This window comes from Microcaecilia unicolor, chromosome 10 (assembly GCF_901765095.1).
Source record: "Microcaecilia unicolor chromosome 10, aMicUni1.1, whole genome shotgun sequence".
Taxonomy (NCBI): domain Eukaryota; kingdom Metazoa; phylum Chordata; class Amphibia; order Gymnophiona; family Siphonopidae; genus Microcaecilia; species Microcaecilia unicolor.
Genome location: NC_044040.1, coordinates 109,341,235 through 109,367,503, shown reverse-complemented (window position 1 = coordinate 109,367,503; position 26,269 = coordinate 109,341,235). Strand labels below are relative to the sequence as shown.

At 45.7% G+C, this 26,269-nt stretch overlaps 1 protein-coding gene across 1 annotated transcript in view; it reads right to left on the bottom strand.

The window, feature by feature from the left end:
- The window catches only part of STAG1 (stromal antigen 1), a 1,758,022-nt gene that overhangs the window by 628,852 nt on the left and 1,102,901 nt on the right, over window positions 1-26,269 (bottom strand). Inside the window, 2 exon segments of the mRNA XM_030215628.1 lie at window positions 14,956-15,045; window positions 15,327-15,419. Coding sequence (XP_030071488.1) covers window positions 14,956-15,045; window positions 15,327-15,419 — 183 coding nt within the window.

Genomic DNA, 26,269 nt, shown 5'->3' with positions numbered 1-26,269 from the left:
GGCTCATCCTCCACAACCACCGGGAAGGGGATGGCCGTAGACATCTCCCGGACAAAGGCCGCAAAAGACAGACTCTCGGGAGGAGAAAGCTGCCTTTTAGGGGAGGGAGTGGGATCAGAAGGAAGGCCATCAGACTCCTCGCCAGAGAAATACCTGATGTCCTCCTCCTCCTCCCATGAGGCCTCACCATCGGTATCAGACACAAGTTCATGAACCTGTGTCTGAAGCCGTGCCCGGCTCGACTCCGTGGAAACACGGCCACGGCGGGAGCGTCGAGAGGTAGACTCCCTCGCTAGCACCGGCGAAGCTCCCTCCGCCGATGTCGTCGGGGAGCCTTCCTGGGAGGCGGCCGCAGTCGGTACTGGCGGAGACCTCACCCCGGGCAAGGGGCCAGCCGGCGCCTCACTCGACGGTACCGGTGGCGCAAGCACCCCCGGTACCGGAGGGGAAGGGTGCAACAGCTCTCCCAGGATCTCTGGGAGAACGGCCAGGAGACTCTCGTGCAGAGCGGCTGTGGAGAAAGACATGGAAGCCGATGCAGGGGTCGAAGTCAGAGTCTGTTCCGGGCGTGGAGGCTGTTCCGGGCTGTCCAAGGTGGAGCGCATCGACACCTCCTGAACAGAGGGTGAGCAGTCCTCCCGGTGCCGATGCCTACTGGGTGCCGACTCCCTCGGCGACCCAGAGCTCTCGGTACCGATGCGGGAAGGAGACCGGTGTCGATGCTTCTTTGATTTTTTCAAACGAAGCATGTCACCGGAGCTTCCCGGTACCGACGAGGAGGACGTAGAATCCAGCCGTCGCTTCCTCGGGGCCGAGGCCGAAGATGGTCAGTCTCGGGGGGGCTGTACCGCAGGAGCCCTCAGGGTAGGGGGAGACCCACCCGAAGGCTCACCGCCACCAGCAGGGGAATGGACAGCCCTCACCTGCACTCCAGTCGAAGCACCACCGTCCGACAACATCAGCAACGGTGGAGGTCCCGGTACTACCGACGCCGCCTTTCGATTTCTCGGTACCGACGATGCAGAGGGTCGATACCTCGATGCAGTCGATGCCGAGGTCGAAGGTCTTGATGCTGCCGGCGTCGATGCACTCGACGACTCCGGTGCTGTTGTCGATGAAGAGCCCGAGAACAGGACGTTCCACTGGGCCAATCTCGCTACCTGAGTCCTCTTCTGTAAAAGGGCGCAAAGACTACAGGCCTGCGGGCGGTGCCCAGCCCCCAGACACTGAAGACTCGACGCATGCCTATCAGTGAGCGAGATTACCCGGGTGCACTGGGTGCACTTCTTGAAGCCGCTGGGAGACTTCGATGACATGGGCGGAAAAATCACGCTGGCGACTAAGGGCACCAAAAATAGGGAGAGAAAAAACCGGTACCGAGGCTTACCCCGAAAGCGAAAGGAAACTTACATCGGGGAAAACAAACTGGAGACACGGGAAAGGGACAAGACCGAAAGGTCTCTTTTTTTTTTTTTTTTTGAACAAAATCGCGAAGACGCCCGAGGGGTCAACTTTGAGGGGCGCGAAACGGCGCAAAACACGACCGTCCCGAGCGCGGACAAAAGAAGACTGACTGACGAACACGAGCCGGTTCGGGCGGGAAGACGGCCGCGCGGTGCGCATGGGCACGCGAGGACTAGCAAAGGCTTTTGCTAGTGAAGTTTCCGATTGGAGGGGCTGCCGTGGACGTCACCCATCAGTGAGAACAAGCAGCCTGCTTGTCCTCGGAGAAAGGATGGTTATGTAATTGAGGTAGGGAACCATAAGAGTACAGATTCCCTCTGGTGTGAGTGTTTGCTTGAGGTTCAGGTGGGTAGGGGCTGAAGGGGGGATGGAGGAGCCAAGAGGAGAAAGGAGTTTGATCTTCAGGAAGAGGGGGTTGATGTTGCGAGAGGGGGGTATGGGACAGTTGGGTGGGGGGGAGGGTAGGAAGGGGGGAATTTGATGGGGATAGGGAGCACACGTATGGGCAAGGATGGAAGATTTAGGATTAATCACCATGGAGATATATAAAGCCTATAGCTTTGGTTTGAGATGTATCCAATAAAATATAACTTGTAAAGAGTAGCTAATGTTCACTATAGAGCTTGATGTTATTAGCTTATAAAGATACTAATTTTTGGAGTGACATTTGCTCAATTGGTTAGTTTATAAGTGAGAATCAGTTAATGTTCAGGGAAACCAGCTTATAGCTCATCATACAAATCTGGAACTTTGTTATGTTGCTTATTTGAGCACTGTTATTACTTTATTTTTTTTAAATTCTTTATTTATAAAGTTTTCATTTTACATTCATGCCATTAAACATAAATATAGGGAAATATTTCAGAAACATTAAGCATTGAAAAGAAAAAAAATATTCAATATTTAGTCTACAGTATGATCCAAGTACTAAGAAATTAAGCAATAAGAAAAAAGAAAAGCAAATAAATGCTAGAAGCAGAAGCATACATATTGAACGCAGCCGGTACATAGTTCGTCATTCAGGTATTAAGAACTCACTCTTTACTAGAAATAAATTCAAGTAACTTTCCTGGGTCAAAGAAAAGATAATTTGAAGAATTACTGTTATTACTTTAAACTTGTTGATAATACTGTAAGCAGGATGTGATATTGCACTCAACCTGGCTGCTGACTACCAGTGGCAGCTGGTGGGTTATAATATGGACATAGAGCAATCTTTGTTATGAATGTTCATACGTAGAGGCACTGTTTGTATGACAAATTTTCAATAAAAAAATTTGAACAATAAAACTAGGTGGTTTCCAATAATACATAGATAATAAAACCTTAACAAAAGACACAAACAATTCAGTTTCACCCACTAAATTTAACCAAATAAACAGTATAATAATCATTATTCAAAGGAATGCTGCTACAAAAATCTACATTTTAAGCTGCTTCTTAAATAGTTGACTGTCTTTCTGCTGAAGGTATGATGGGAAAAAAATGTGTTGGCGCATTGATTCTAACACTTGTGGTAAAAAGAACACTTGCAGCTGTAGCCCGGTGATCATCACAGCCAGAGCAGGTACGCATGTGCTCAGACTGTACTTCCATAAAGAGAGTGGCCACAAAACCTGCCAGACAGAAAAGTGCCACCGAACACTTGTATACAGAGTAAACAGTTTCCTTCCTTTCCTGCTGAAACTCACCATCTCAGAATCCTGCAAAATGGCTTTGGGTCTCAGCTAAAATAGAACTGGTGATTCAGCATAACAGCAAGGCACAAAGAAAGGGATACAGAAGAAGGGGGAGGGACCCAGTACCACTAAGTATAGCACCCAAAATAAGGCAGGCAATAGCTTTATGAGAGAAAAAAATCCTGTCAGCATGCCCTTAAAACAAGTTCAAAATCTTTTATTTTTTTAAAATAAAAAATGGTAAAAATAAATCTCAATATCTTAAACTTACAGAGAACAGAAATTTCCCTTCATCCTAACAGACTAGTTGCCAACCTACATAGGACATATCCTGTTACCTGCTACAGACTGAAAATTACTGAATGGTCAGGTCCCTGCACAGGATTCTTAAGTGATGATGTCACTAGTTAGTAGTTCTCAGTCTCCACCTGCTAGCAGAATAAAACAAAACCACACATCTGGACTGGACTGGAGAGCCATTAAGGAAACTAAACTGCCTGCTACCCATTTTGATTGAATAAAGCCCTCTAAAGAGTCAGAGAATTGTTGTGAGCTGTTGCTTGACCATTGATTTATCTGAGTCCTTGTAGATATTGAGGCAGCATTTGCCATGTTCTTCCTTTTGATTTGCAGGTTGGATTTTGGATACAGCAGTTGTATGATCTTTTGTAAAAGCAACTTAGTGTTCTGTCAGTTTTTTGCTAATTATCTTACCAGGGGGAGGGGCTGAATGGTGAGAGGGAGTTGGAGTGGTCCCTGTTTGTCTGACTGTGAGCTGTGCCGCTGATGTGGTTGTTGCCTCCAGGTGGCTAGATCCATTAGATTTCTTATTTAATGTTTCTCCCAAGGCTGCATTATCTTGGCTTGTTTGACAGAGGGAGTCCTGCAGCCATGATTGTTCCACTCCAGTGAGTGCATGAGTCGGTCCCTATAGGGAGTTTGGACTCAGTGCTGCCATAATGTTTATTCACTGAACAATCTGTTTCAGGAATTGGGAGGAAGCCTAAAATACTTATTGTATCTGGTAAAGAAAAAAAGACTGAAGGAAGAGAAGCTGAGATCAGAACAGAATATCTGTGCATGCTGTAAAAGAAAGGCTCCCTGAGCTACAGTATAACAACCACACAGGATCCATCCGGAGGATGTTGCCAGTAAGTATGCCTGCATCTCCCCTTCTTGTCAATGTAGAACCACTTTTTACAAGTGTAGATGCTCAAGATGCAGATTTTTCAAGAGGACATGGGCGGACAGAAAGATATGACATGTAGTTTCAATTTTACAATGGGGATATACATATATATTTTAAAAATTTTCTGTGATAGCTTTTGAAACCGCACTGGTGCCAGGTGCCTGCTCGTTTGGACCCTGGGTCTCCATTAGTCATTTAAAAGGCAACAGTGATAGATACCACAGAGGTTAAGACCACCTCAAAAATTAATTAAAAGTAGTTATTTCACATAGATCCTTAATCACTTCCTCTTTTATATGCAGCTTTGTGAAATCCAGCTTATTCAGATATATAGATATATAAAGATATAGATATATAGATAGATAGATATAGATACAACTATCGAGAGAATTTTCAGGCTATCTGAAACAAGAAGGGTGTATTCTGGGGTGTTTATGGTGGTGGGTTTGTTCGTGTTATATTGTGACGAGAGGATGAGGCACTGTGCTTTTTCTGTGTTGAGTTTTAATTGAAATGCATCCACCCATTATTTCATGATTTGGAGGCTGTGTTTGATTTCATTTGTGATTTCAGTTAGATCATGTTTGAACGGGATGTAAATCGTGACATCGTCTGCGTAGATGTAAGGGTTGAGGCCTTGGATAGATAGAGATTTGGCTAGTGGTGTCATCATTAGGTTGAAAAGGGTCGGTGAAAGCGGTGAACCTTGGGGTACTCCACATTCTGGTTTCCATGGTGGTGATGTGCTCGAATTTAACGTCACTTGGTATGTTCTTGCGGTTAGGAAGCCGTTGATCCAACTGAGTACGTTTCCCCAGATCCCAAAGTATTCTAGGATGTTTAGTAGTATTTTGTGGTTCACCATGTCAAACGCACTGGACATGTCGAATTGTAGGAGAAGTACACTATTGCCAATTGCAATTTCTTGTTTGACTTTGGTTAGGAGTGTGATTAGTAGTGTTTCGGTGCTGTGGTTGGTTCAGAATCCTGATTGTGATTCGTGTAGAATTAAGAATTTGTTTAAGTAGTCGGTAAGATGCTTGGGCTGCTGGGTCCACGTTATATACAAATCCCATATCTTATGATGAGAGGATATGGCAAGTCTGAATGACAGTTAATTTTGACAGCTGCTGAATATAGTCCAATTTGGGCAAAATCACCAGGAAGCCTGGCAGAGTGGGTTATTTCCATGGCCACCACCATTACTTGCTTGCTGGCTATAAAGACGTGTGTTACTAGTTTGTGTATGACTGGTTTCACCTCCTGAGGTTTAAAATGCAAGAGACAATGATCTATCTTGATAGGATAAGATTGCTGAGTAAGGCTAGTAACAAACTTCAGTACCATAGTCCAGTACAGCTTCAATTTTGGGCAACCCCCACCGTACATGGAGAATATCCCCCCTTGTCCACACTGCCAGCCAGCATAATCAGAGCCATGGTGAAACATCCGAACTAGGTGTTGTGGAGTATTATACCAGCAGTAAAGAATTTTATAACCGCTATCCACAAAGTAATTGGATATGGTTATCTTAAGAAGATATTTAAAGGTGCATTTCCATCTATGGTATTCATAGGTGACCCCCCATATCCCATTCCCCAGTGTAATGCATAATGGGTGTACGAAATGCTAGAAGAGTCTTATATAGTCAGGATATTCCTCCTCTTCCACCCCCCGCCCCCATAGCGTGCTCCAGATTAGTCTCCTGCAAACCCAACTCTCCCTTAGCTCTACAAAGAATACAGTCCTGCAACTGGTAATGCTGAAAAGCATGGGAAGCTGGTATACCATATTCTTCCCTGAGGCCAGCAGCGGTGAGGCATTCCCCCTCCTCCCAAACCTGTCCCAATTCTCTCAAATCTAGACCTTCCCACTGACTGTAACAGGGGATCCAAAGCATCAGAAGTGAATCAAGGTGCAAAGCAATGGGCACACAGAGAAACCAGTTCTATCTGGATAAAATTGTGCTTGGATCCGACCCCAAATCAACGAGGCCAACAAAGCAAGGGGGCAGTCTCTCGGGCAACGTCCGGTAACAGCCGACGAGGAAGCACAGGACCATCCTAAGAGGGAATGAAAACTAAGCTTGCTCAGGTTTCCTCCACACCTTTCTAGATCCCTGAAACCAGTCCTGCCAATATCCTGAGATGTGCTGCCTACTTACAGAAAGAGGGAAACCCATCCCACCCTGAGCCCGTAACTGATTTAGCACATCACGACGTACCCGGGGTGGCTGTCTTTTCTAAATGAATGCGAAAATTTTCCCCTGAAAACCTCAAAAGAACTTGTTCAGAAGGGAAGTGGGGAGTGCCATAATAAATATAATAATTTTGGAAGCATCATCATTCTATCCAGGAGAGGTTTAATCCCTCCCATCATTCTAGCTCCAATAGAAGTTCCCGGATCTTCGAGGGGAATTATCTACTACTACTGCATAAAGACAGCAAGATCACGGTTAAATTAATTCTAAATAACACAGATATCTATGCGCCTAATGGAAAGAAAAACAGGATTGTAGGTTGTAACACTGGTGGTCTGAGAGAATCATATTCATGATCTCAGATTTGTCCATATTGATTTTAAACACCAAGACCTTGCAACTCTCTCACCACCACAGATAATGAATTCTCTGGGTCTGTCAGGGTTAAAAGTATATTGTCAGCAAACATGATTTTAGAATCTATGAGACCTAGACGAAGACCCTGAATCTCTGGGCTCAAACCCTAATAGCCAAAAGGCTCTATTGACAAGGCATATAAAAAAGGGGATAAAGCACATCCCTGTTTAGTACCCCGATGCAAAAAAAACATGGAAGAATATTGACCATACTTAGACACAAGGAGTTGCATAGATCAGACGGAGCCACCGAAGGAAGTTACCTCAGATGCCCACACAGTCTAGTATTGTGAACAGAAAAGGCCAGTGCACCCAGTCAAAAGCTTTTTCAGCATCCAGGGATATCAAGCACATAGGCGTGTCATTTGCTCAGGCATAATATATAAGATGTAGTGCTCTCCGCACTGGTGGTCATATACGAATCCTGTCTGATCTTTATGAATCAAAGTGGGCACTATGCGCTGCAGGCGATTAGCCCAGATCTTTGTAAAGGTTTTATAATCCAAGCCTTGTAGGGAGATAGGCTGATAGGAGCTACAATGATGGGGTCCTTTCCGGGCTTATGTAGAATAGTGATGGCATCCAAATTCCATGTCTTTGGCACAGGATCCCATCCCTCAAACGAATTAAAGAGAAGCAGAAGCACAGGTACCAACAGCCCCATAAAGGTCTTATAAAACTTATTAGTGAAACCATCAGGCCCTGGCGCTTTACCATTGGGTAGATCTCTAATTGCTTGGTTAATTTCATCAATACCTATTGGCCGAGAGAGCGCTCTTTGGTTTGCCGCATCAAGCTCCGGTAATGTCACTTCTGCCAGATATGAAAAGGTAGCCTCCAGAGAAGGCTGAATGTTAAGGGAGCAAAGTGAGGTATAAAAAACTTGCCAAACAAGTCTTGCAAAATGGAAGGATCCGTGTGAAGAGTGCCAAGATCATCTCTAAGGTTTGAAACAAGTGTTCGAGCCATCTGCTGTTTAGGTTTACGGAGCCAGAAGCCTGATGGCCACATTACCAAACTCAAAATGAGCCTGATGAACCCTTTGCAGTTGCTCCAAAATGTCAGCCAACTGCAGATCATTCAGCTCAAGAATGTGCTTCTTCTTCCATACTGACCTGGTGACCCCCCCCCACACCAGTTCACCTTCTCTCTCTTCCAAACGTGCCCTAATTCTCTCCTCAGCAGCGAACCGGGTATTTCACAAATGGGCTTGTATGGCAACAAGGTGACCGCACATGACAGCCTTAAGACCCTCCCATATAATTCCCAAGGAGAGTTCCCCAGTGTCATTCAGTTGAGGATAATCCCGCAGATGGCGTTCAAGTTGGGTAATGTTATAGGCATTTGACAACAGAGCACTGTCGAGACATCAACGTAAGGGGGAGTACACGTCGCCAAGGCTGATGCCGCAGAGTCAGTAAGACCAGTGCATGGTCTGACCAAGTACATGATATTATTTAATGTGAATGAGCTAAACATAGGACAGTGGCATCCCCAAGCCAAAAACCAATAAGCGAGTAAGCTTTATGAACTGAGATGTAATAGGCATATTCTCAAGCCATAGGATACACCCGATGACAGACATCCAGCAAGTGCCAGCACATCAAGAATAGATGTATGGATTCCCGATCCTTTTGGGCATAATGCACAGCAGGGGCCAAATTATCTAAGAGGAGGTTCAGCATAAGGTTAAAATCCCCACCGACCAATAAGGCCCATTCCCCACGATATAACAGTTTTTGATCTAGTTGGTGCAAATAGCTCCCCTGGTACGCATTAGGCACATAGACATTTATTAAAGAAAGACGCTGACCGTTTAACTCCAGGTGCAATAATAAGTAATGCCCCCCTCTATATGACCTTCTGTATTTGCCAAGTCTGGCAGGGTTAAGGGAAATCATCATTCCCCACAATTTAGTGTTGTCACTATTGGACACAAAATATATATGTGGATATTTTTTGAGACTGCAGAAACGCTCATGAGATGGTTTAAAATGTGTTTCCTGCACCAGGGCAATATCTGCTTTAAAGCCAAAGCAACTCCAGAAAGAGAAGCTGCCACTTCATGGGTGAATTCAAGCCTCTGGCCTTCAGTAGCACCAGTGAAACACTCATTTATGAAAATGCTCTTTACAGACCAAGAGAAATCCCAATTGCAAAGCCACTCACACCCCCACACCATTCCCCAGTCATATAGTACACCCTCCACCCACATGTATCTTAAGATCTGATTATCCCTACCCTTCCCAAGCCCTTCCCCCTCCACTATCACCAATCTGGAGCCCATACAGCCTATTTAGGAGAAGCACCAGGTCGAGGAAGTATGTTCCAAAACACCCCTTAGTACACTAACCATCAAGAAACAGACAGTTCATATAAACCACATTGTAACACAAACATGTCAATTCCAGTCCAAACCAATGTCCACCCCTGGAACTGCACCACTGGGTGCGCTGCCCAAGAGAGACCTCCTGCTCCACCCCCCCCCACCACCACCAGGCGCCTGCACATCCCATCAAATCACACAGGGAACCACATGTTAAAAAGGAAAGGTATAAAGGTCCTCTTTCTGTCAGGCACTCAAGCAAGTTTGCCAGCTGATTGCTGGCATTGCAGACATTTATTTTTCTTCTCCACTCGCTGCCGCTTTTGATGAACCTTCAATAATGCTGAAAGTCGGCCAGAGCTAGATTCCAATGAGGAAGTCAAAGCTGATCCGTTGGGCAATATTTCACGTGCCTCAGCTAGTGTTCGGACTTGGTGAAGACGGCCATCTTTATAGAAGAGAAGAGCAAAGGGATGACGCCAATCTATATTTCCCAGCTCTTGCAGGCATTGTGAAAAGGGCTGCAAGTCATCTCCCCACTTAGTGTTGTAGCTGCTAAATCCAGATAGATTTCTATTTGATATGAGTCACAATGAAAGCTGTTAGCCTGATGCGCTGCTTTCAAAATACGCTCTTTTAGTTTAAAGTCACAGAAACAAGCTATGATATCTTTAGGCTGGTTATTCCTGGGGATACCCAGGGTGCGGTGAGCTTGTTCCAGCATTATAGTGGCAGGATCCACCTTTGTCTCCCTTTCCGAAAGCAAGGTGCTGGTCAATTGTTGTACCACCCGCTCACTGTCCATGTAGGTGGGAGTCTCAGACAAGCCCCGGAAGTGAAGATTTCGATGTTAACTACTATTTCTGAGATCTTCTAAAGTTTTCTAACTTGTGTGCAAGATGCTGGGTGCCGATTCGTACATCATTCACCTGCCTGTCAAGGGATCCGAGTGCCTCTGTATGTTTCTAGAGTCTGCTCTCTGCCTCCTACAGCTTACCGATTTCTCCTCACAGGTTGTCTCCCAATGCTGAGAGGAACCAAAAGAAATCTCGGTGAATCTGGAAGATGTACTGAGCCAAATTGACAAAGAGCAGTAAATCACCTGGACCGGATGGAATACATCCAAGGGTATTCAAAGAAATCAAGCATGAAATTGCTGATCTGCTATTAGTAATATGTAACCTGTTGTTAAAATCATTCATAGTACCTGAAAATTGGAGGGTAGCCAATGTGATGCCAATTTTTAAAAAAGGTTCCAGGGGTGATCTGGGAAATTATAGACCGGTAAAGTCTGACATTGGTGCCGGGCAAAATATTGGACACTATTATAAAGAACAAAATTACAGAACACAAAGACAAACATGGTTTAATAGGAGCAGACTCAGCATGGGTTCAGCCAAGGAAAGTCTTGCCTCACCAATTTGCTTCATTTCTTTGATGGCATGAAAGGTGAGCCATCTGATGTAGTGTATGTGGATTTTCAGAAAGCTTTTTATAAAGTTAATCTTGAGAGACTCCTGACAAAATTAAAGAATCATGGGATAGGAGGCAAGGTTCTAGTGTGGATTATGAATTGGTTATTGGACAGAAAACAGAAGGTAGTGTTAAATGGTCATTTCTCTCAATGGAGGAGGGTGAACAGTGGAGTGCTGCAGGGATCTGTAATGGGACCGGTGTTAATTGACATATTTATAAATGAAATGGAATCAGAATGATGAGTGAGGTGATTAAATTTGCAGATGATACAAAACTATTCAAGGTTGTTAAAACACATGAGGACTGTGAAATATTGCAGAAAGACCTTAGGAAATTGGAAGACTGGGCATCTAAATGGCAGATGAAATTAGAATAATCCGAATGATAGGGTACACCTTGGGGGTCAGCACTCAAGAAAAAGATCTAGGTGTTGTTGTAGTTAATACGCTGAAATCTTCTGCTCAGTGTGCGGTGGCGGCCAAAAAATAAAACAGGATGCTAGGAATTATTAAGGAAAGGGATGGCGAATAAGACCAAAAATACTATAATGCCTTTGTATCGCTCCATGGTGCTTCCACACCTTGAGTATTGAGTTCAGTTCCGGTTGCCGTATCTCAAAAAAGATATAGCGGAATTAGAAAAGGTTCAAAGAAGAGTGACCAAATGATAAAGGAGATGGAACTTCTCTTGTATGAGGAAAAGCTAAAGAGGTTAGGGCTCTTCAGTTTGGAAAAGAGACGAATGAGAGGGACATAATTAAGGTGTACAAAATCCTGAGTGGTGTAGAACGAGTAGAAGACTAGAGGACACTCAAGGAACTTACATGGAAATACTTAAGTCCATAGTCTGCTATTGAGACAGACAATGGGAAGCAACTGCTTGCCCTGGGATTTGTAGTATGGAATGTTGCCATGATTTGAGTTTCTGCCAGGTACTTGTGACCTGGCTTGGCCACTGTTGTAAGCAGGATACTGGGCTAGATGGACCATTGGTCTGACCCAGTATGGCTACTCTTATGTTCTTATAACCGTTTTCATGTCTGATTTTATTTCTTGTAACCAGTCTTGGAGTTCAGAAAAAGAGTTCTACTCAATTGCCACTGGTTCCACACTCAAACCAAACATATCTTGGGGAAGGACCTGCTGTTCAGGTTCAGGTCACTTTGTGCCTCCTGGGCCAGGCCTACCAGGTGCCAAGCCACCACGGTAAGCAAATTTGGTTAAATCGATGGGGCAGGAGCCAGCGCTCATCACTGCCAAACTTGCACCTTCTATACTGCTGAAGCAAAACAGTCCCGGTTCTAGATGGTAGTAGATAGGAAAATTATAGCTAACTATCGTTGGGGATGTATCAGAGCTATTGGCTAAGGCAGCCATATTGTCCGATGACATCACTTCCTCCAATTTTATGCAATTCTAAAATAAAAGACTGGTTTCACAAACTGTTGGTAGATTTGGATGTATTTTATAGGCGTTACAATTCAACACCAGTGTTTCGCACTGCTGTCTGAAGTTTGGGACTTTTCATTCAAAGCACTACTTAGCTGCAGCAGTAACGGCAGGATTATGTCTATATTATTTAGAAAGTTGAAAACTGTCATTGCATATATAGACTGTTGCACTTTTTTTTTTGCCAGTGATGAAGAGTTTTTAGCTCTGAAGGGTTCACCCCGGAACTCTTTTGGGGCTTTTCCACCCACTATTATTATTACATTAGCAGAAGTCTAATGCAGATTTCAATCTGATTGAGGATTGTATTTATAGTGTATTTTGTGTAACAGAGCTGGCAAATTTGACCACATTACTAAAAGCAGCCCACTGGCTCCCCATTTCTCAGAATTACTTACAAACTACTTCTCCTAGTATTTAAAATACTATCCGTGGGAGAATCTCTCACATTTAATTCAATATTCGCCATCCCACAATCAAAACCGGCTGTCTATATCCAGTTAATATGAGTGAGCACACCAGAGCAGCCTTATTCTATGTACAATGGCCACATCTATGGAACTCACTGCTCCTTGTTTGAGATTACAAATGTTTCTCACCCAATTTAAAATTGGCCTTAAGACATTTTTTTTTAATGATGCTTTCAGTTAACTTCCCTTTATACATACCAGAGGGCCACTCAGGGCCCCAATTGAAGATATTAGAGCTTACTTTTTGTTCTTCTCCTACCTTTATTGGAGTTCTGTCCCCCTTTCCCACACTGTCTTGTGTCGGATCTGGTCTCCTAACCCACGCTTTTTATTAAACTGTTTGCCATTTAGACGGTTTGTCCATAAGGTAGGGTAGTAAATATTAATAAACTTGTAAACTTGATCAGTGGATATCTCAGCCCACTTCTGGTAAAATGACTTTAGTTGACCTCCTACCCAAGGCACCAGACAGCAGGACCACAAACCTTCGTTGTGAACTCTGGTAGTACCTGGCATTCCAGCAGAGAAATCTCACCCTGCTCTATGGCTATCTCAAAGGGAATGACCTCTGAAAGGAAAGCTTTTGGGTGATCTTCAGGAAGCCTAGAAACCTTTAATTGAAACACTTTTAACCAATATTTCTAAATCAGCAACAAAAAATAAACCTCCTTTAAAAGGAGCAACTACAAAGAGAACCTTATTTTTTTTGCTGAAGTTCTGAATAAATCTTAGCATCTGGCAAATAAGACATACTTATATCTAGAAAAGGTGGAACCTGGATTATCCCCCATTGACAACTGCATAGCTTTTTCCACCAATTACTCTAACCACCTAAAACATGATTCCTGAGCTTCACAGCCTCCACAGAGAGCCACATGTAAGGCTTCAAATACTTGCTTGAAATGAGATTTCATTTGCGGTCCTGGGGATCCTTCAAATCTGCACCCCTTCAACTGGGAAAGTACTTTTCTTCGTCCCAGCCAAAACCACCACATCTACTCTAGGAAGCTTAATGAGATGCTACTGGGTAAAGCCTAGCCATTGCCTGGCAACCTCCAATTCCACAGAAATATCATCTATTACCTGAAGTACAGAGAAGACCTTGGAAGGCTTTCTGATACCAACCAAATGGGGTCCTAGGAACCAGAACTAGACCTGGGTTAATCCACTGAAATATTAGAGTGGACAAAACCTGGGAAATGTAAACAGACAAATACTTCTTACCAAATAAACGGACCACAGAAGAATTCTCTTCCTCTAGCTCAAACTGAAGCTCTCCAGAATTGAAATCTAGCTCCTCCTTCACGCCAGAGACTACAGAAAGCCTATCATCCTAATATTCTACCCTTTTCAATCTGGGCCCCTTAAAAGCCATTTTTGTCTTCACAATCTACCACCCACATGGGTTTGTTGAAAACCTGGGACCTTCAGGTTCTTAATACTCCTAAAATCATTTTTTTTTTCTTTCAAGAAAACCAGAAAATTCCTCTAGGCTACATCTTTCTTTCTTTTTTCTTTCTTATTTATAAATATGACTGATCAAGGAAATGGAAATAAAGTCCTACCAGACCACCGTAGGTTGTATGGGAAGCCTACCAACTACTGGAGAGGGTTGCACAGGATCTTAAAATGGTAACCTCGCAGCTCAATAGTTCTCAGTCTCCACCTGCAGGCAGGACAGCAAAAACCCAAGTGTCTCGACATGTCTTTTGAGACAAGGAAACCTTATAGAATTACAGATTGAAAGGAGTTTGTTCCAATTGGACTTGAAACCCCAGGAGAGCACTTCTCAAACTTTATGAGGCTACAACCACATTTTAATTTAGCAAGCAAACAAGAAAACCCCAGCCCCATCTCACCTTCAATGCCAGTGGTACAGGCCTACATATTTATGTTGGTGCTGTAGTCCTTAGCTTCCCATTGAGCATATGCAAGCTGAGTTAAAGCATTCTTATGCAAAAGACTATATTGTGGGTTTTTTGTTGTTGTTGTTTTTGCTGCCATGGTCACAATACCATATGCAGGTTTTTTTTTTTTTTTACCCCATTAGGGTTGTGACTCAGTTTGGAAAAAGCTGTCTTTGAAGGGGGAGGAAAAACATATAAAAAATAGTTGAATGAAATTATCTGAAGGGTTTAGGAGTATATTAGGAGAATAGGCACACGATGATTGCATACAGACTGAATCTTTACAGGAGAATACGCTACAAAAACCCTTCACCCTAACAAAGGTTTAATACAGAATTAACACCTAGACATTTCAAGACCTTGTGAAGAAATGTGATTACCTTCTCCATTCTACCTGCGCTGTAGATTTCCAGATCAAAATACTGAGGAATCTGCAGAAGGTTTGCCACCTTTTCTGCATCCACAGAATACTGAAGGAAAAAAGAAAGAAGCATGAAGAACAGAATGAGATCCAACACTATGGAAATGTATGTACAGTTCACATTAGTTATAATGGACAAGAAAATCAATACCAATAGCATCACACAAAACGGGAAGCTATAGTTGAAACTCCCTTCAATAGCCAGATAGAAAATAAAGTGAAAATGGAGGGGAAAGACCTCAATATTGGCCACTAGTATGATCACTGAAGTGGCTCATCACCATCGGCAGTCATAAAAACGTTTACACAATACATAAGGGGAATTCTTACCTTTGACAATAACATTGGAAGTGCAATAATGAAATGCTCCGTCAGCTTATTTTTATCATCTATCTGAGTTTTCCTTTCTTTGGCAGTTAGTACCTATAAAATAAAGATCAAAGCCATTATCATTTGTGAGTTAAGCTGCATAGTAACTGTTATAACATCATTGTGCTAGACTGTGTGTCAAGAATGACTAAATGAAAACTTCTGAATATCACTTTAATAGCAGAGAGATAACAGCCCTATATAATAAAGGATGTAACTTATGTTAATTTTAATATTGCAGTGTTGCTGTGGTACAGTTTTAATGTGGTTTCAACGTAAGAAAGAAGAAAATTATTAGCAGTGTTTCCAACTTGAGCAGAAGTCATTGTGGCACCTGAATGGAAGGAGCTACCACATGTTTTATAGTAAAGTTACCACATTTTTGGTTTGCATATCTAGGACATTTGGTGGGTTGGGTGAGATGGGGCAGGGACCTCCCTCTGGTGTCTTTCAATTGATAGACCACAAAATATTTTGGATATAATATCGAAAAGAACGTAGACTGGCTGATACAGTCCACAACAAGACTCCCATAGGGAAAAGAAGTATACAGTGAAAAAGCCAAATCAGCTGACATGACAAAATTAAGCTTTTCTCAACATATGAACATTAAGTGGGAGACATACGTTCAGGTTCTGGAATTTAGAACTAGTTCCCAGTGGCCATGATACTTTGCATGGATGAGTTATTACTATTCTACCATTAAACAATAAGCAAATCTAATCTTTGATTCTCTAGCTTCATTTATTTTAGTTTTTAAAGTGAAGATACTTACCTGTAGCAGGTATTTTCCAAGGACAGCAGACTGATAATCATCACCAGTGGGTCGACGATTTGCGCTGGCCCGGGAACCGGCATTTCAAATAGCAAAAAGTTTGCTAGAGCCTTCTGAACACGCCTCGTGTCCAACTGCGCATGCGCTAAGTATCTTCCTACCCGCCACGCTCCTCAGTTCAGTCAAAAGTAAAAAAGAGAAATACAGGAGACAACTCCAAGGGGAGGTGGGTGGATTTGTGAGGATTATCAGTCTGCTGTCCTCGGAGAATACCTGCTACAAGGAAGTATCTTTGCTTTGTCCTAGGACAAGCAGGCTGAATAATCCTCACAAGTGGGGTATCCCTAGCATTTAGGCTCACTCAAAATAACAAATGTTGGTCAACTGGGCCTCGCAATAGCGAGGACATAACACAGATTAACCTGAGTGTGCAGCCTTGAACAAAACAGGCCTAGGGGGGGTGGAGTTGGATTCTATACTCCAAAGAGATTCTGCACCACCGACTGCCCAAACCGACTGTCACGTTGGGCATTCTGCTCAAGGCAGTAATGAGATGTGAATGTGTGGACTGAAGACCACGTCACAGCTTTGCAGATGTCTTCAATGGAGGCTGACTTTAAGTGAGCCACCGACGCAGCCATGGTTCTGACATTATGAGCTGTGACATGGCCATCCAGAGTCAGCCCTGCTAGGGCAGAAGCGAAGAAAATGCAATCTGCAAGCCTATTGGAGATGGTGTGTTTACCGATGGAGACTCCCCTCCTGTTGGGATCAAAAGCAACAAATAACTGGGCAGACTGTCTGAAGGGCTTCGTCCGCTCCATGTAAAAGGTCAGTGCTCTCTTGCAGTCCAAGGTGTGCAAGCTGTTTTCGCCAGGGTGGGCATGAGGACGGGGAAAAAACGTTGGCAAGACGGAGTTCAGATGGAATTTCGACACAACTTTCGGCAGAACACTTACGATGCATGCAGAGAACTACTCTATAGTGATGAAACTTAGTATAGGTGCATTCACTACTAAGGCCCTGAAGCACACTGATCCTACGAGCTGAAGTAACAGTCACCAAGAAAACTACCTTCCAGGTAAAGTACTTCAGAAGGCAGTAATTCAGTGGCTCAAAAGGAGCTTTCATCACCTGTGTGAGAACGACGTTGAGATCCATGCCACTGGTAGAGGTCTGACAGGGAGCTTTGACAAGAGCAAACTTCTCATGAAGCGAACAACTAAAGGCAGACCAGAGATAGGTTACCTTCAACACGTTGATGATATGCACTAATTGCACTAATTGGTATTGTCTTAGACCAGACTCTGATAAGTGTAGAAGGTATTCAAGCAGACTGTTGTTTACCGCCTGCCAGATAAGTGCTTCAGAAACATGCTGTGACAGTGCGCCCAAAGCCACATCTTGATGGCTTCCTGACACAGAGGGTGAGATCTGGTGCCCCCCTGCTTGTTGGTATAGTACATTGCAACCTGATTGTCTGTTTGATCAAGATAATTTGGATGGATAGTCGATCTCTGAAAGCCTTTACAGCGTTCCAGAACGCTCGAAGCTCCAGGAGGTTGATCTGAAGATCTGTCTCCTTTGGGGGGTGGGGGGGGGGGGACCAGGCTCCCTGAGTGTGAAGCCCATCTACATGAGCCCCCAACCCCAAGAGAGATGCATCCATTGTCAGCACTTTCTGCGGCTGAGGAATTTGGAATGGGTGTCCCATGGTCAAATTGGATCGAATCGTCCACCACTGAAGAGAATGTGCAAAGTCAGCGGATACATGGATGACATCTTCTAGGTTCCTCGTGGCTTGATGCCACTGAGAAGCTAGGGTCCATTGAGCAGATCTCATGTGCAGATGTCATGAACTGTGGAGGCCATGTGCACCAAGAGTCTCCATATCTGCCAAGCTGTGACTTGCTGAGATGCTCGAACCTTGGACACTGGGGGAGAAGGTTGTCTGTCCATGTCTCGGGAAGATAGGCTTGAACTGTTTTCGTGTTGAGTAATGCTCCAATGAACTCCAATTTCTGAACAGGAACGAGATGGGACTTGGGGTAATTTATTTCAAACCATAGCAGTTCCAGCACCTGAATAGTCATCCACATGGATTTCCGCGCACCGTCCTCCGAGGTTGTCTTCACTAGCCATTCGTCAAGATAAGGGAGCACATGCACTCCCAGTCTGCGTAGTGACGCTGCAACTATCGCTAGGCATTTTGTGAAAACTCTGGGAGCTGACACTAGGCCAAAGAGCAGCATGCGGTACTGGAAGTGTAGCATTCCCAGCCGAAATCGAAGATACTTCCTGTGAGCTGGAAGTATCGGGATGTGAGTATAAGCGTCTCAAGTCCAGAGAGCATAGCCAATCTTTTTCCTAAAACATGGAAGAAGGTGCCCAGGGAAACCACCTGAATTTTTCTCGGACAAGGAATTTTGTCAGGCCCTTAGGTCTAGGATGGACACATCCCCATTTTCTTCTGCACAAGGAAGTAACTGGAATAGAATCCCAGCTCTTCTTCCCCTGGTGGAACAGCTTCGACTGCATGGGCCTGTAGAAGGCGGAGAGTTCCTCTGCAAGTACCTGCCTGTACTGAGAGCTGACTGAATGAGCTCCTGGTGGACAATTTGGAGGTCTGGAGTCCAGACTGAGGATATATCCTAACCAAACAATCTGAAGACCCATTGGGTCAAGGTTATGAGAGTTCACCTTTGGAGAAAAAACATCAACCTCCTCCAACTGGCAAGTCGTCTGGCATGGACACTTTTATGGCAGCTATACTCTTCTGGAGGCCAATCAAAAGCCAGTCCCTGAGAATGAGCGCGCTGGGGCTGAGCCTGAGTAAGCTGGAGAGACGCCGGAGTGTACCTACGCCTAGAATAGAATAGGGAGCACTCTGTGACCCACCAAAATACCTCCTAGTTGAGGAGGTGGAAGCAGAAGACAACCCGGTGAGAGAGGAGAAGCACATAGCATCAGTATGCTTCTTGATCTCATCAACCAGATCTTCCACCTTCTCTCCAGAAAGATTATCCCCCGGCAAGGAACATCTGCGATCCTCTGCTGGACTGAAGGTCCAGGTCAGAAACACGCAGCCATGAGAGTCTGCACATTGTTGTACCTTGAGCAGATATCCTAGATGCTACATTCAAAAGTGTCGTAAGCGCACCTGGCCAAGAATTTACGACACGCCTTCTGCTGCCTTGACCAGATGAAAGAAAGGGTTCGGTCTGCTCTGGAGGGAGGGCATCGACCAAACTAGACAGCTGCTTCACGAGTTTCACACGTGGATACTCATGAAGAGCTGGTATGACTGAATACGGGCAGCGAGCATGCGGCCTTGATACATCTTTCTCCCAAAAGAATCCAAGGTCCTAGCTTCTCTGCCTGGGGGTGCCGAAGCATAGCCCCTAGAACTCTTGGCTCTCTTGAAATCAGAGTCCACCACCATGGAGTTGTGGGGTAACTGAGACCTCTTCAACCCAGCCTCCCCGTGGATCCGGTACTGGGAATCTGTCTTCTTGGGACAATGGGAACAGAGGGGACGCCCAGTTTCACATAAGGACTTCCTCAGTACCTTATGCAAAGGAGCTGTCACTGCCTCTCTAGATGGAGAGGTGTAGTCCAGGACCTCGAGCATCTCAGCCCTGGGCTCATCCTCCACATCTACGGGGAATGGAATGGCCAGAGCCATTTCCCGCACAAAAGATGAAAAGGAGAGGCTCTCAGGAGGAGACAGTCTCCTTTCAGGTGGAGGGGAAGGTTCAGAGGGAATCCCAAAGTACCTGAGATCTTCCTCTGACTCCCACGAGTATTTCTCTTCAGTGTCGGAGAGCACTTCCCTCAGTGACTTCTGAGACCAAACCCGCCTTGATGCCGAAGATCCATGGTCTTGATGGTGATGTTGAGGGGCCGAACCCCGCATGAACTGTAGTGAAGCTTCCTCCACCAACGTTGATGGGGAGTTGACCTGGGTGGCAGCTGATACCGGAGCTGCAACCAGCACAGAGCTCAGGGTCCTCACCATGGGTGAAGGGCCAGACACAGCTGCAGCAGACGGCAAGGTAGGTGCAAGCACCCCCAACACCAATTGGTGCAGCAGTCCTTCCAGAAGTTCTGGAAGCAAGGCCTGAAGCCGCTCGTCGAGAGCCACCATCGGAAAAGGCTGTGGGGCCAGTGGGAAAGTCGGTGGCAGAGCTGCCTGCTCGGGAGCAGGAACTGGACTGCTGGGAGACTGGTGCGCTGGCACTTCTTGTACGGAGGATGAGCGGTGCTCCCGGTGCTTCTCGGGTGCCAATGTCCTCGACACCCTGGAGCTCCCAGCACCATATGTTGAGGGAGAACGGTGTTGGTGCTTCTTAGTCTTCGCTCAATGCACGTCACCGAGGCTCCTCGGTGCCGATGAGGATGACGTCTAATCCCGTCTCCTTGGGGTCAGGTTCGACAATGGCTGGTCTTGGGGGGGGGGGGGGGGCCCTGCATAGCAGAAGGCCTCGAGGCGAGCGGAGACCCACTTCACGCCTCGCTGCTCCCAGTGGTCCAGGTCTCTCAGCAAACATGCCTAGGCCCCACTCCCGACGTCGATGCCTCCTTCGATGCCAATGCAGACGACCTTGGTGCCAATGCTGACGTTGAATGACCAGAGTGAGCCCCCAAAAGGTTTTCTCTCTGGGCTTCTCGAGCCAGCTGAGTCCTTTTCTTCATACGAAGACAAGGGCACAACGGGCTGGGGCTATGGTCGCACTGAATACACCACAAATGGGTATCAGTGTCTGAGATGGTCCGGTTGCACCAAGAACAACGTTTGAAAGCCACTGGGATTCTTTGATGACATGGAAGAGAAGACTGCCCTAGCCAAATCAAAAAATGTGATTGTGCTGAAAAATATGTACAAAAGGGAGAAAACCCGGCTGAGCAGGCCGCGACCTTAAAAATAAAAGGAAACTTGAATGCGGGGTCAAAAAAAAAAAAAAAAAAAGGGAACTCTGTTTTTTTTTTAAAACAGTACCAAAAGAAAAAGAAATTCAAGCAAAAAAACCGCGAAAGAGAGACACTGAAGGCTCACCCAGGCGATGAAGTAGAACCAGAAAAAAGCTGCCGCTCCTCATGCGAAAAAAAAAGTAACTGAGGAGAGCAGCCGCATGGCGGGCGGGAAGACACTCAGCGTGCTCAGAAGGCTCTAGCAAACTTTATGCTATTTGAAATGCTGGTTCCTGGGCCGGCGCAGATCGCCAACCTACTTGTGAGGATTACTCAGCCTGCTTGTCCTCGAAGAAACATTTTTACTTTCACAGGGGTGTCAGCAGATCTTGAAGCCCTAACAGGCTTATATACTTAAAAAAAAAAAAAAAGTACACAGCATTGAAGATCTTCATTTTTTTTTAATCCTAAAACTAAAGTCAAATCTTAAAATTAATCCTTTTATTTTTTGGCAACCAATGAAGAGAAGCCAAAACTGCAGAATTGTGATCAAAATCTTGAGCTTTGAGTAATTAGACAAGCTGCAGAGTTCTGAGCCACTTGCGAAGATGTTAAAACCCAAGCTGGAAGACCAATCAACAAAGCATTGAAATAATCAAAATGTGATAGCATGAAACTCTGAAGTATTGTCCAAAAATTTGTGGGAAATAAATCTCTCAGTCTCCTAATAAATCATAATTTAAAGAAAACAGTTTTGATAACCTGTTTAATACGGCTCTTCAAAGAAAGAGTGGAGTTAAAAAGAACACCCAAATACCAAATTTCTGACAGAACCATTATATTACAACCATCAAGAATAAAATTAGTAGGACAATTGTTATTCTTAATTTTAGACAAAAACAAAACTTGAGTTTTGGCAACATTTAATTGAAATCTATTCATAGCTAGCCATCTTCAGATCAGAGCTACAGACTGAGACAAACGTTTCAAAGCTTCATCAATTGTAGTATTAACAGGGAAAAAGAATTGCAAGTCACCTGCATAAATCTTATACTGTAATCCTAAAAAGCTCAGAAGCTTGCAAATTGTTGTCATGTATAAGTTAAAAAGGACAGCTGACACAGTCGATCCCTGTGGAACACCCCCCCCCCCCCCCCCCAGCATCCTGTCTGGGACTTAAGATTTTAAATGTGTCGGGGATTTATTATTTATTTAAGCAGAATTATTTCAACACCAATACTGTAAACTTACAGGGTTGATTCTCAGAACTCCTGCAGTAAAGATTGTCCTTGGAGAAATTAACTCTCCAATGCGCAAAGAAAATGATATTCAAATTATATGCGTGCTGTAAAAGTGAAAGCAAGGGGGAGGAATGCGCTTGGCACATGTGCAAAAGAGTTTCGCAGTTAAGTGCAGCTCTTGTGCGCATGTGCCAGGCAACCTGACCGTGAAGTACACCTCAATGCTACTCTTCTGCACCATTAAATATAAGCTACTCAATTTCTTTTTTAATTTTTTTTACTTGGAAGGCTTTCATTTCGGGTTTGAAAGGCATCAACGTGGGCTTTCACTTTTGGGTTGCTCGGACTCGTACATTTCTTTCTCAGTACCTGAGTTTACAGGCTTGCATTGGCTTTCTTCTGCTTCCAAAACAAATCAAATCCAGCAGATTTTAAACTGTAAATCAAAAGAAATACTCTCTTCAAACCCTCCACCACCAGCTCCGAGCTGGTGGTGTTTTTCCAGCAGTATAAGCAGGGTTTGTTGTGTGCTGTTCTGTGAGCACTGGGAAGGCATAGCAAGCCATGTCATTAACAAATGTTTGACTATATTTAAATACAATTTGTGGCTGTCTCTGGAATGCAAATTGCTTTCTGTAGTAAAGCCCTCTAAGCATCTCAGCACAGATTAAAATGCATGCTATTCTCATGCTAACTGACCTTACCACCCTGGTGGTAGCAGTTTGCTAGTGAATTATAAGCTTGGAATACTCTGGACACAGATGTAGTACAACAGTAGTCAGAGAGAACCACTGAAAAGACATTTGTCATTTAATTTAAAATGGCACTATCCCTCTGAGAAGCATGGGAGTGAAACGGAGGAGATGTAATGACTGGTCTGTGGTGGTGGAATGGGAGAAGTAAAATGTGTCAGTACAGCTGCAGGCTGCTCACCCGGAGCGGTGATCGGTGGAGAACGGGGATTGAGAGTGAGAGATCATCTGGCGACGAACCCGACTGGAGAGTGCTGATGCATGCGAATGCTGGCACTGAACCACCGTCACGGGTGCCGGAGGAGCCTTAGACCACTCAAAGGCGAACCGCCACGATCACACACACCGACAAGAGAGACATGCGGCGCACAGCACCGTATGAGGCAAGCTGCTAGCTGAAACACAGTACTGTGTGAGTCTTCGATCAATAACCTCTGTTTCTAGAGTCCGCCATCTTCTCACTATCTCCCCTCGATCTGCTTCTTTCCATGGGACTACAAATTTCTGCTGCTTGTTCCAGTCCTGCTCCAGCTTGTTCCAGTCCTGCTCCTGCCTGTTCTAGTCCTGCTGCTACTCCGCTTCCTTCTGCTCCAACTTGCTCCAGTCCATCTGTTCCAGCCTGTTCCAGACCATCTGCATTGATTGTTGCAGCGTGTTCCAGTCCGCCTGTTTCCAGCCCTTCTGCTCCACCTTGTTCCAGTCCGTCTGTTCCAGCGTGTTCCAGTCCGCCTGCGCCAGACCAGCTTGCTCCAGCTTGTTCCAGTCCTGCTCCAGCTTGTTCCAGTCTTGCTACTCCACTTCTTTCTGCTCCAACTTGCTCCAGCCGTCCGCTCCAGCTTGTTCCAGCCCATCTGCATTGCTTGTCCCAGCGTGTTCCAGTCCACCTGTTCCTGTCCATCTGCTCTATCTTGTTCCAGTCCGCCTGTTCCAGTCCATCTGCTCCACCTTGTTCCAGTCCATCCTGACTACTAGCCCATCAACCAACCTGCCTGCTAGCTTCTCAGCCCATTGACTTACCTGCTCAGCCCTGCCTGATTTCGCCCTCCTGCCTGCCTGACTAGTAGCCCATCATCCAACCTGCCTGCCTGCTACCTTATCAGCCCACTGACTTACCTGCTCGCCAGCCCATCAATTTCTTCTCAGCCCATCTACCAACCTACCTGCCTCAGCCACTACTTACGACCCCTGTACAAATTCTCTTCCTCGCCCTATCCCTTTCTAATCTTTTCCCCCTCCCCCTACCACTGAAACTCACTGCCTACCCATGTCCTCTCCAGTCCTACTCACTACTGCAATACCCTATTCACCCCCGGTCCCTCCCCACCTCACCATCTGTCTTGTCCCCCTCCTCCTTCCTAGCTCTCAACCTTCAACACTTCCTTCCTGCCATTAACCCATCCCCATTCCTCCTAAGTGCGTCCCGTCTTCGTCGCCCTACCTCCCTCACCATCCTCCGCACTCTCTTGCTCCTCCTCCTGCTATCCGCGGGAGACATTAATCCCAATCCAGTCAACCTGTCTTCGTCCTATCCATGCAAACGATTCCGGGATGTCTCCAACCTCATCTCTATTCCCCTCCTCCCCCCCCTTCCCTCCCCTTCTCATGTGCCCTATGGAATGCCCGATCGGTCTGCAACAAACTTCCCTTCACCCATGATCTCTTCATCTCTCGTTCCCTTCAACTGCTCACCCTAACTGAAACCTGGCTCCCCCCTGATGACTCTGCCTCTGTCGCGGCCCTATGCCATGGAGGTTATCTCTTCTCCCACACTCCCCGCCCAGTTGGCCGCGGTGGAGGCGTCGGGTTACTACTCTCGCCCTCCTGTAGTTTCCAACCCCTCCTCCTACCGCAATCTCACTGCTTCTCATCCTTTGAAGCCCATGCCATCCGTCTATTCTACCCGTTGCCACTCAGAGTGGCAGTCATTTACCGCCCCACCGATAAATCTCTTTCTTCCTCACTGACTTCGATGCCTGGCTTTCTGTTTTTCTTGACCCCTCATCTCTGTCCCTCATTCTCGGAGACTTTAAATGCTGATGACCCATCCGACTCTCATGCTTCTCAGTTCCTCACTCTAATGTCCTCCTTCAACCCCCAGCTGTGCTCCACCACCCCTACTCACCAAAATGGCCATTGTCTTGTCCTCTCCTCTTCCAGCTCACCCTCCAATTTCCACGCCTCACGTCTTCCTCTCTTTGATCATCACCTGATCACCTTCACACTTCTTCACCCCCCCTCAGCCCTGCCCAAGATTAACCACTACTTCTAGGAATCTCCAGGCTATTGACCCTCCCACCTTATCCTCTGGTATTTCTAATCTCCTCCCCTCCATCATGTCCTCCGAGTCTGTCGACAGGGCTGTCTCCGCTTACAATGCCACTCTCTCCTCTGCTGTGGACACCCTCGCACCATCCATCTCCCGTCCCGCAAGGCGCACTAATCCCCAGCCCTGGTTGACCCCTTGCATCCGTTACCTTCGCTCCTGCTCCCGATCTGCTGAACGCCTCTGGAGGAAATCTCGCACCTATTCAGATTTCTTTCATTACAAATTCATGCTATCCTCCTTCCAGTCCTCCCTATTCCTTGCCAAACAGGACTACTCCACCCAGTTGACCAATTCTCTCAGCTCCAACCCTCGTCGTCTCTTCGCCACCCTTAACTCCCTCCTCAAAGTGACCTCTGCTCCCACCCTCCCTCACTCTCTCCTCAATCACTGGCTGACTACTTCCGCGACAAGGTGCAAAAGATCAACCTTGAGTTCACTACCAAGCCACCTCCTCCTCTTCACCCTTCAACCCTCTGCCTCAACCAACCAACCCTGGCCTCTTTCTCCTCCTTTTCTGATATCACCGAGGAGGAAACTGCCCGCCTTCTTTCCTCCTCGAAATGCACCACTTGTTCCTCTGATCCCATCTCCACCAACTTACTTAACACCATCTCTCATATTGTCACCCCCTCCATCTGTCATATCCTCAACCTCTCTCTCTCCACTGCAACCGTCTCTGACACCTTCAAGCACGCCGTAGTCACACCTCTCCTTAAAAAACCATCACTTGACCCTACCTGTCCCTTCAACTACCGCCTCATCTCCCTCCTACGCTTCCCTCTCCAAAATACTTGAGCGCGCCGTTCACAGCCGCTGCCCTGATTTTCTCTCCTCTCAGGCCATCCTCGATCCGCTTCAATCTGGTTTTCACCCTCTACACTCAACAGAAACAGCACTCT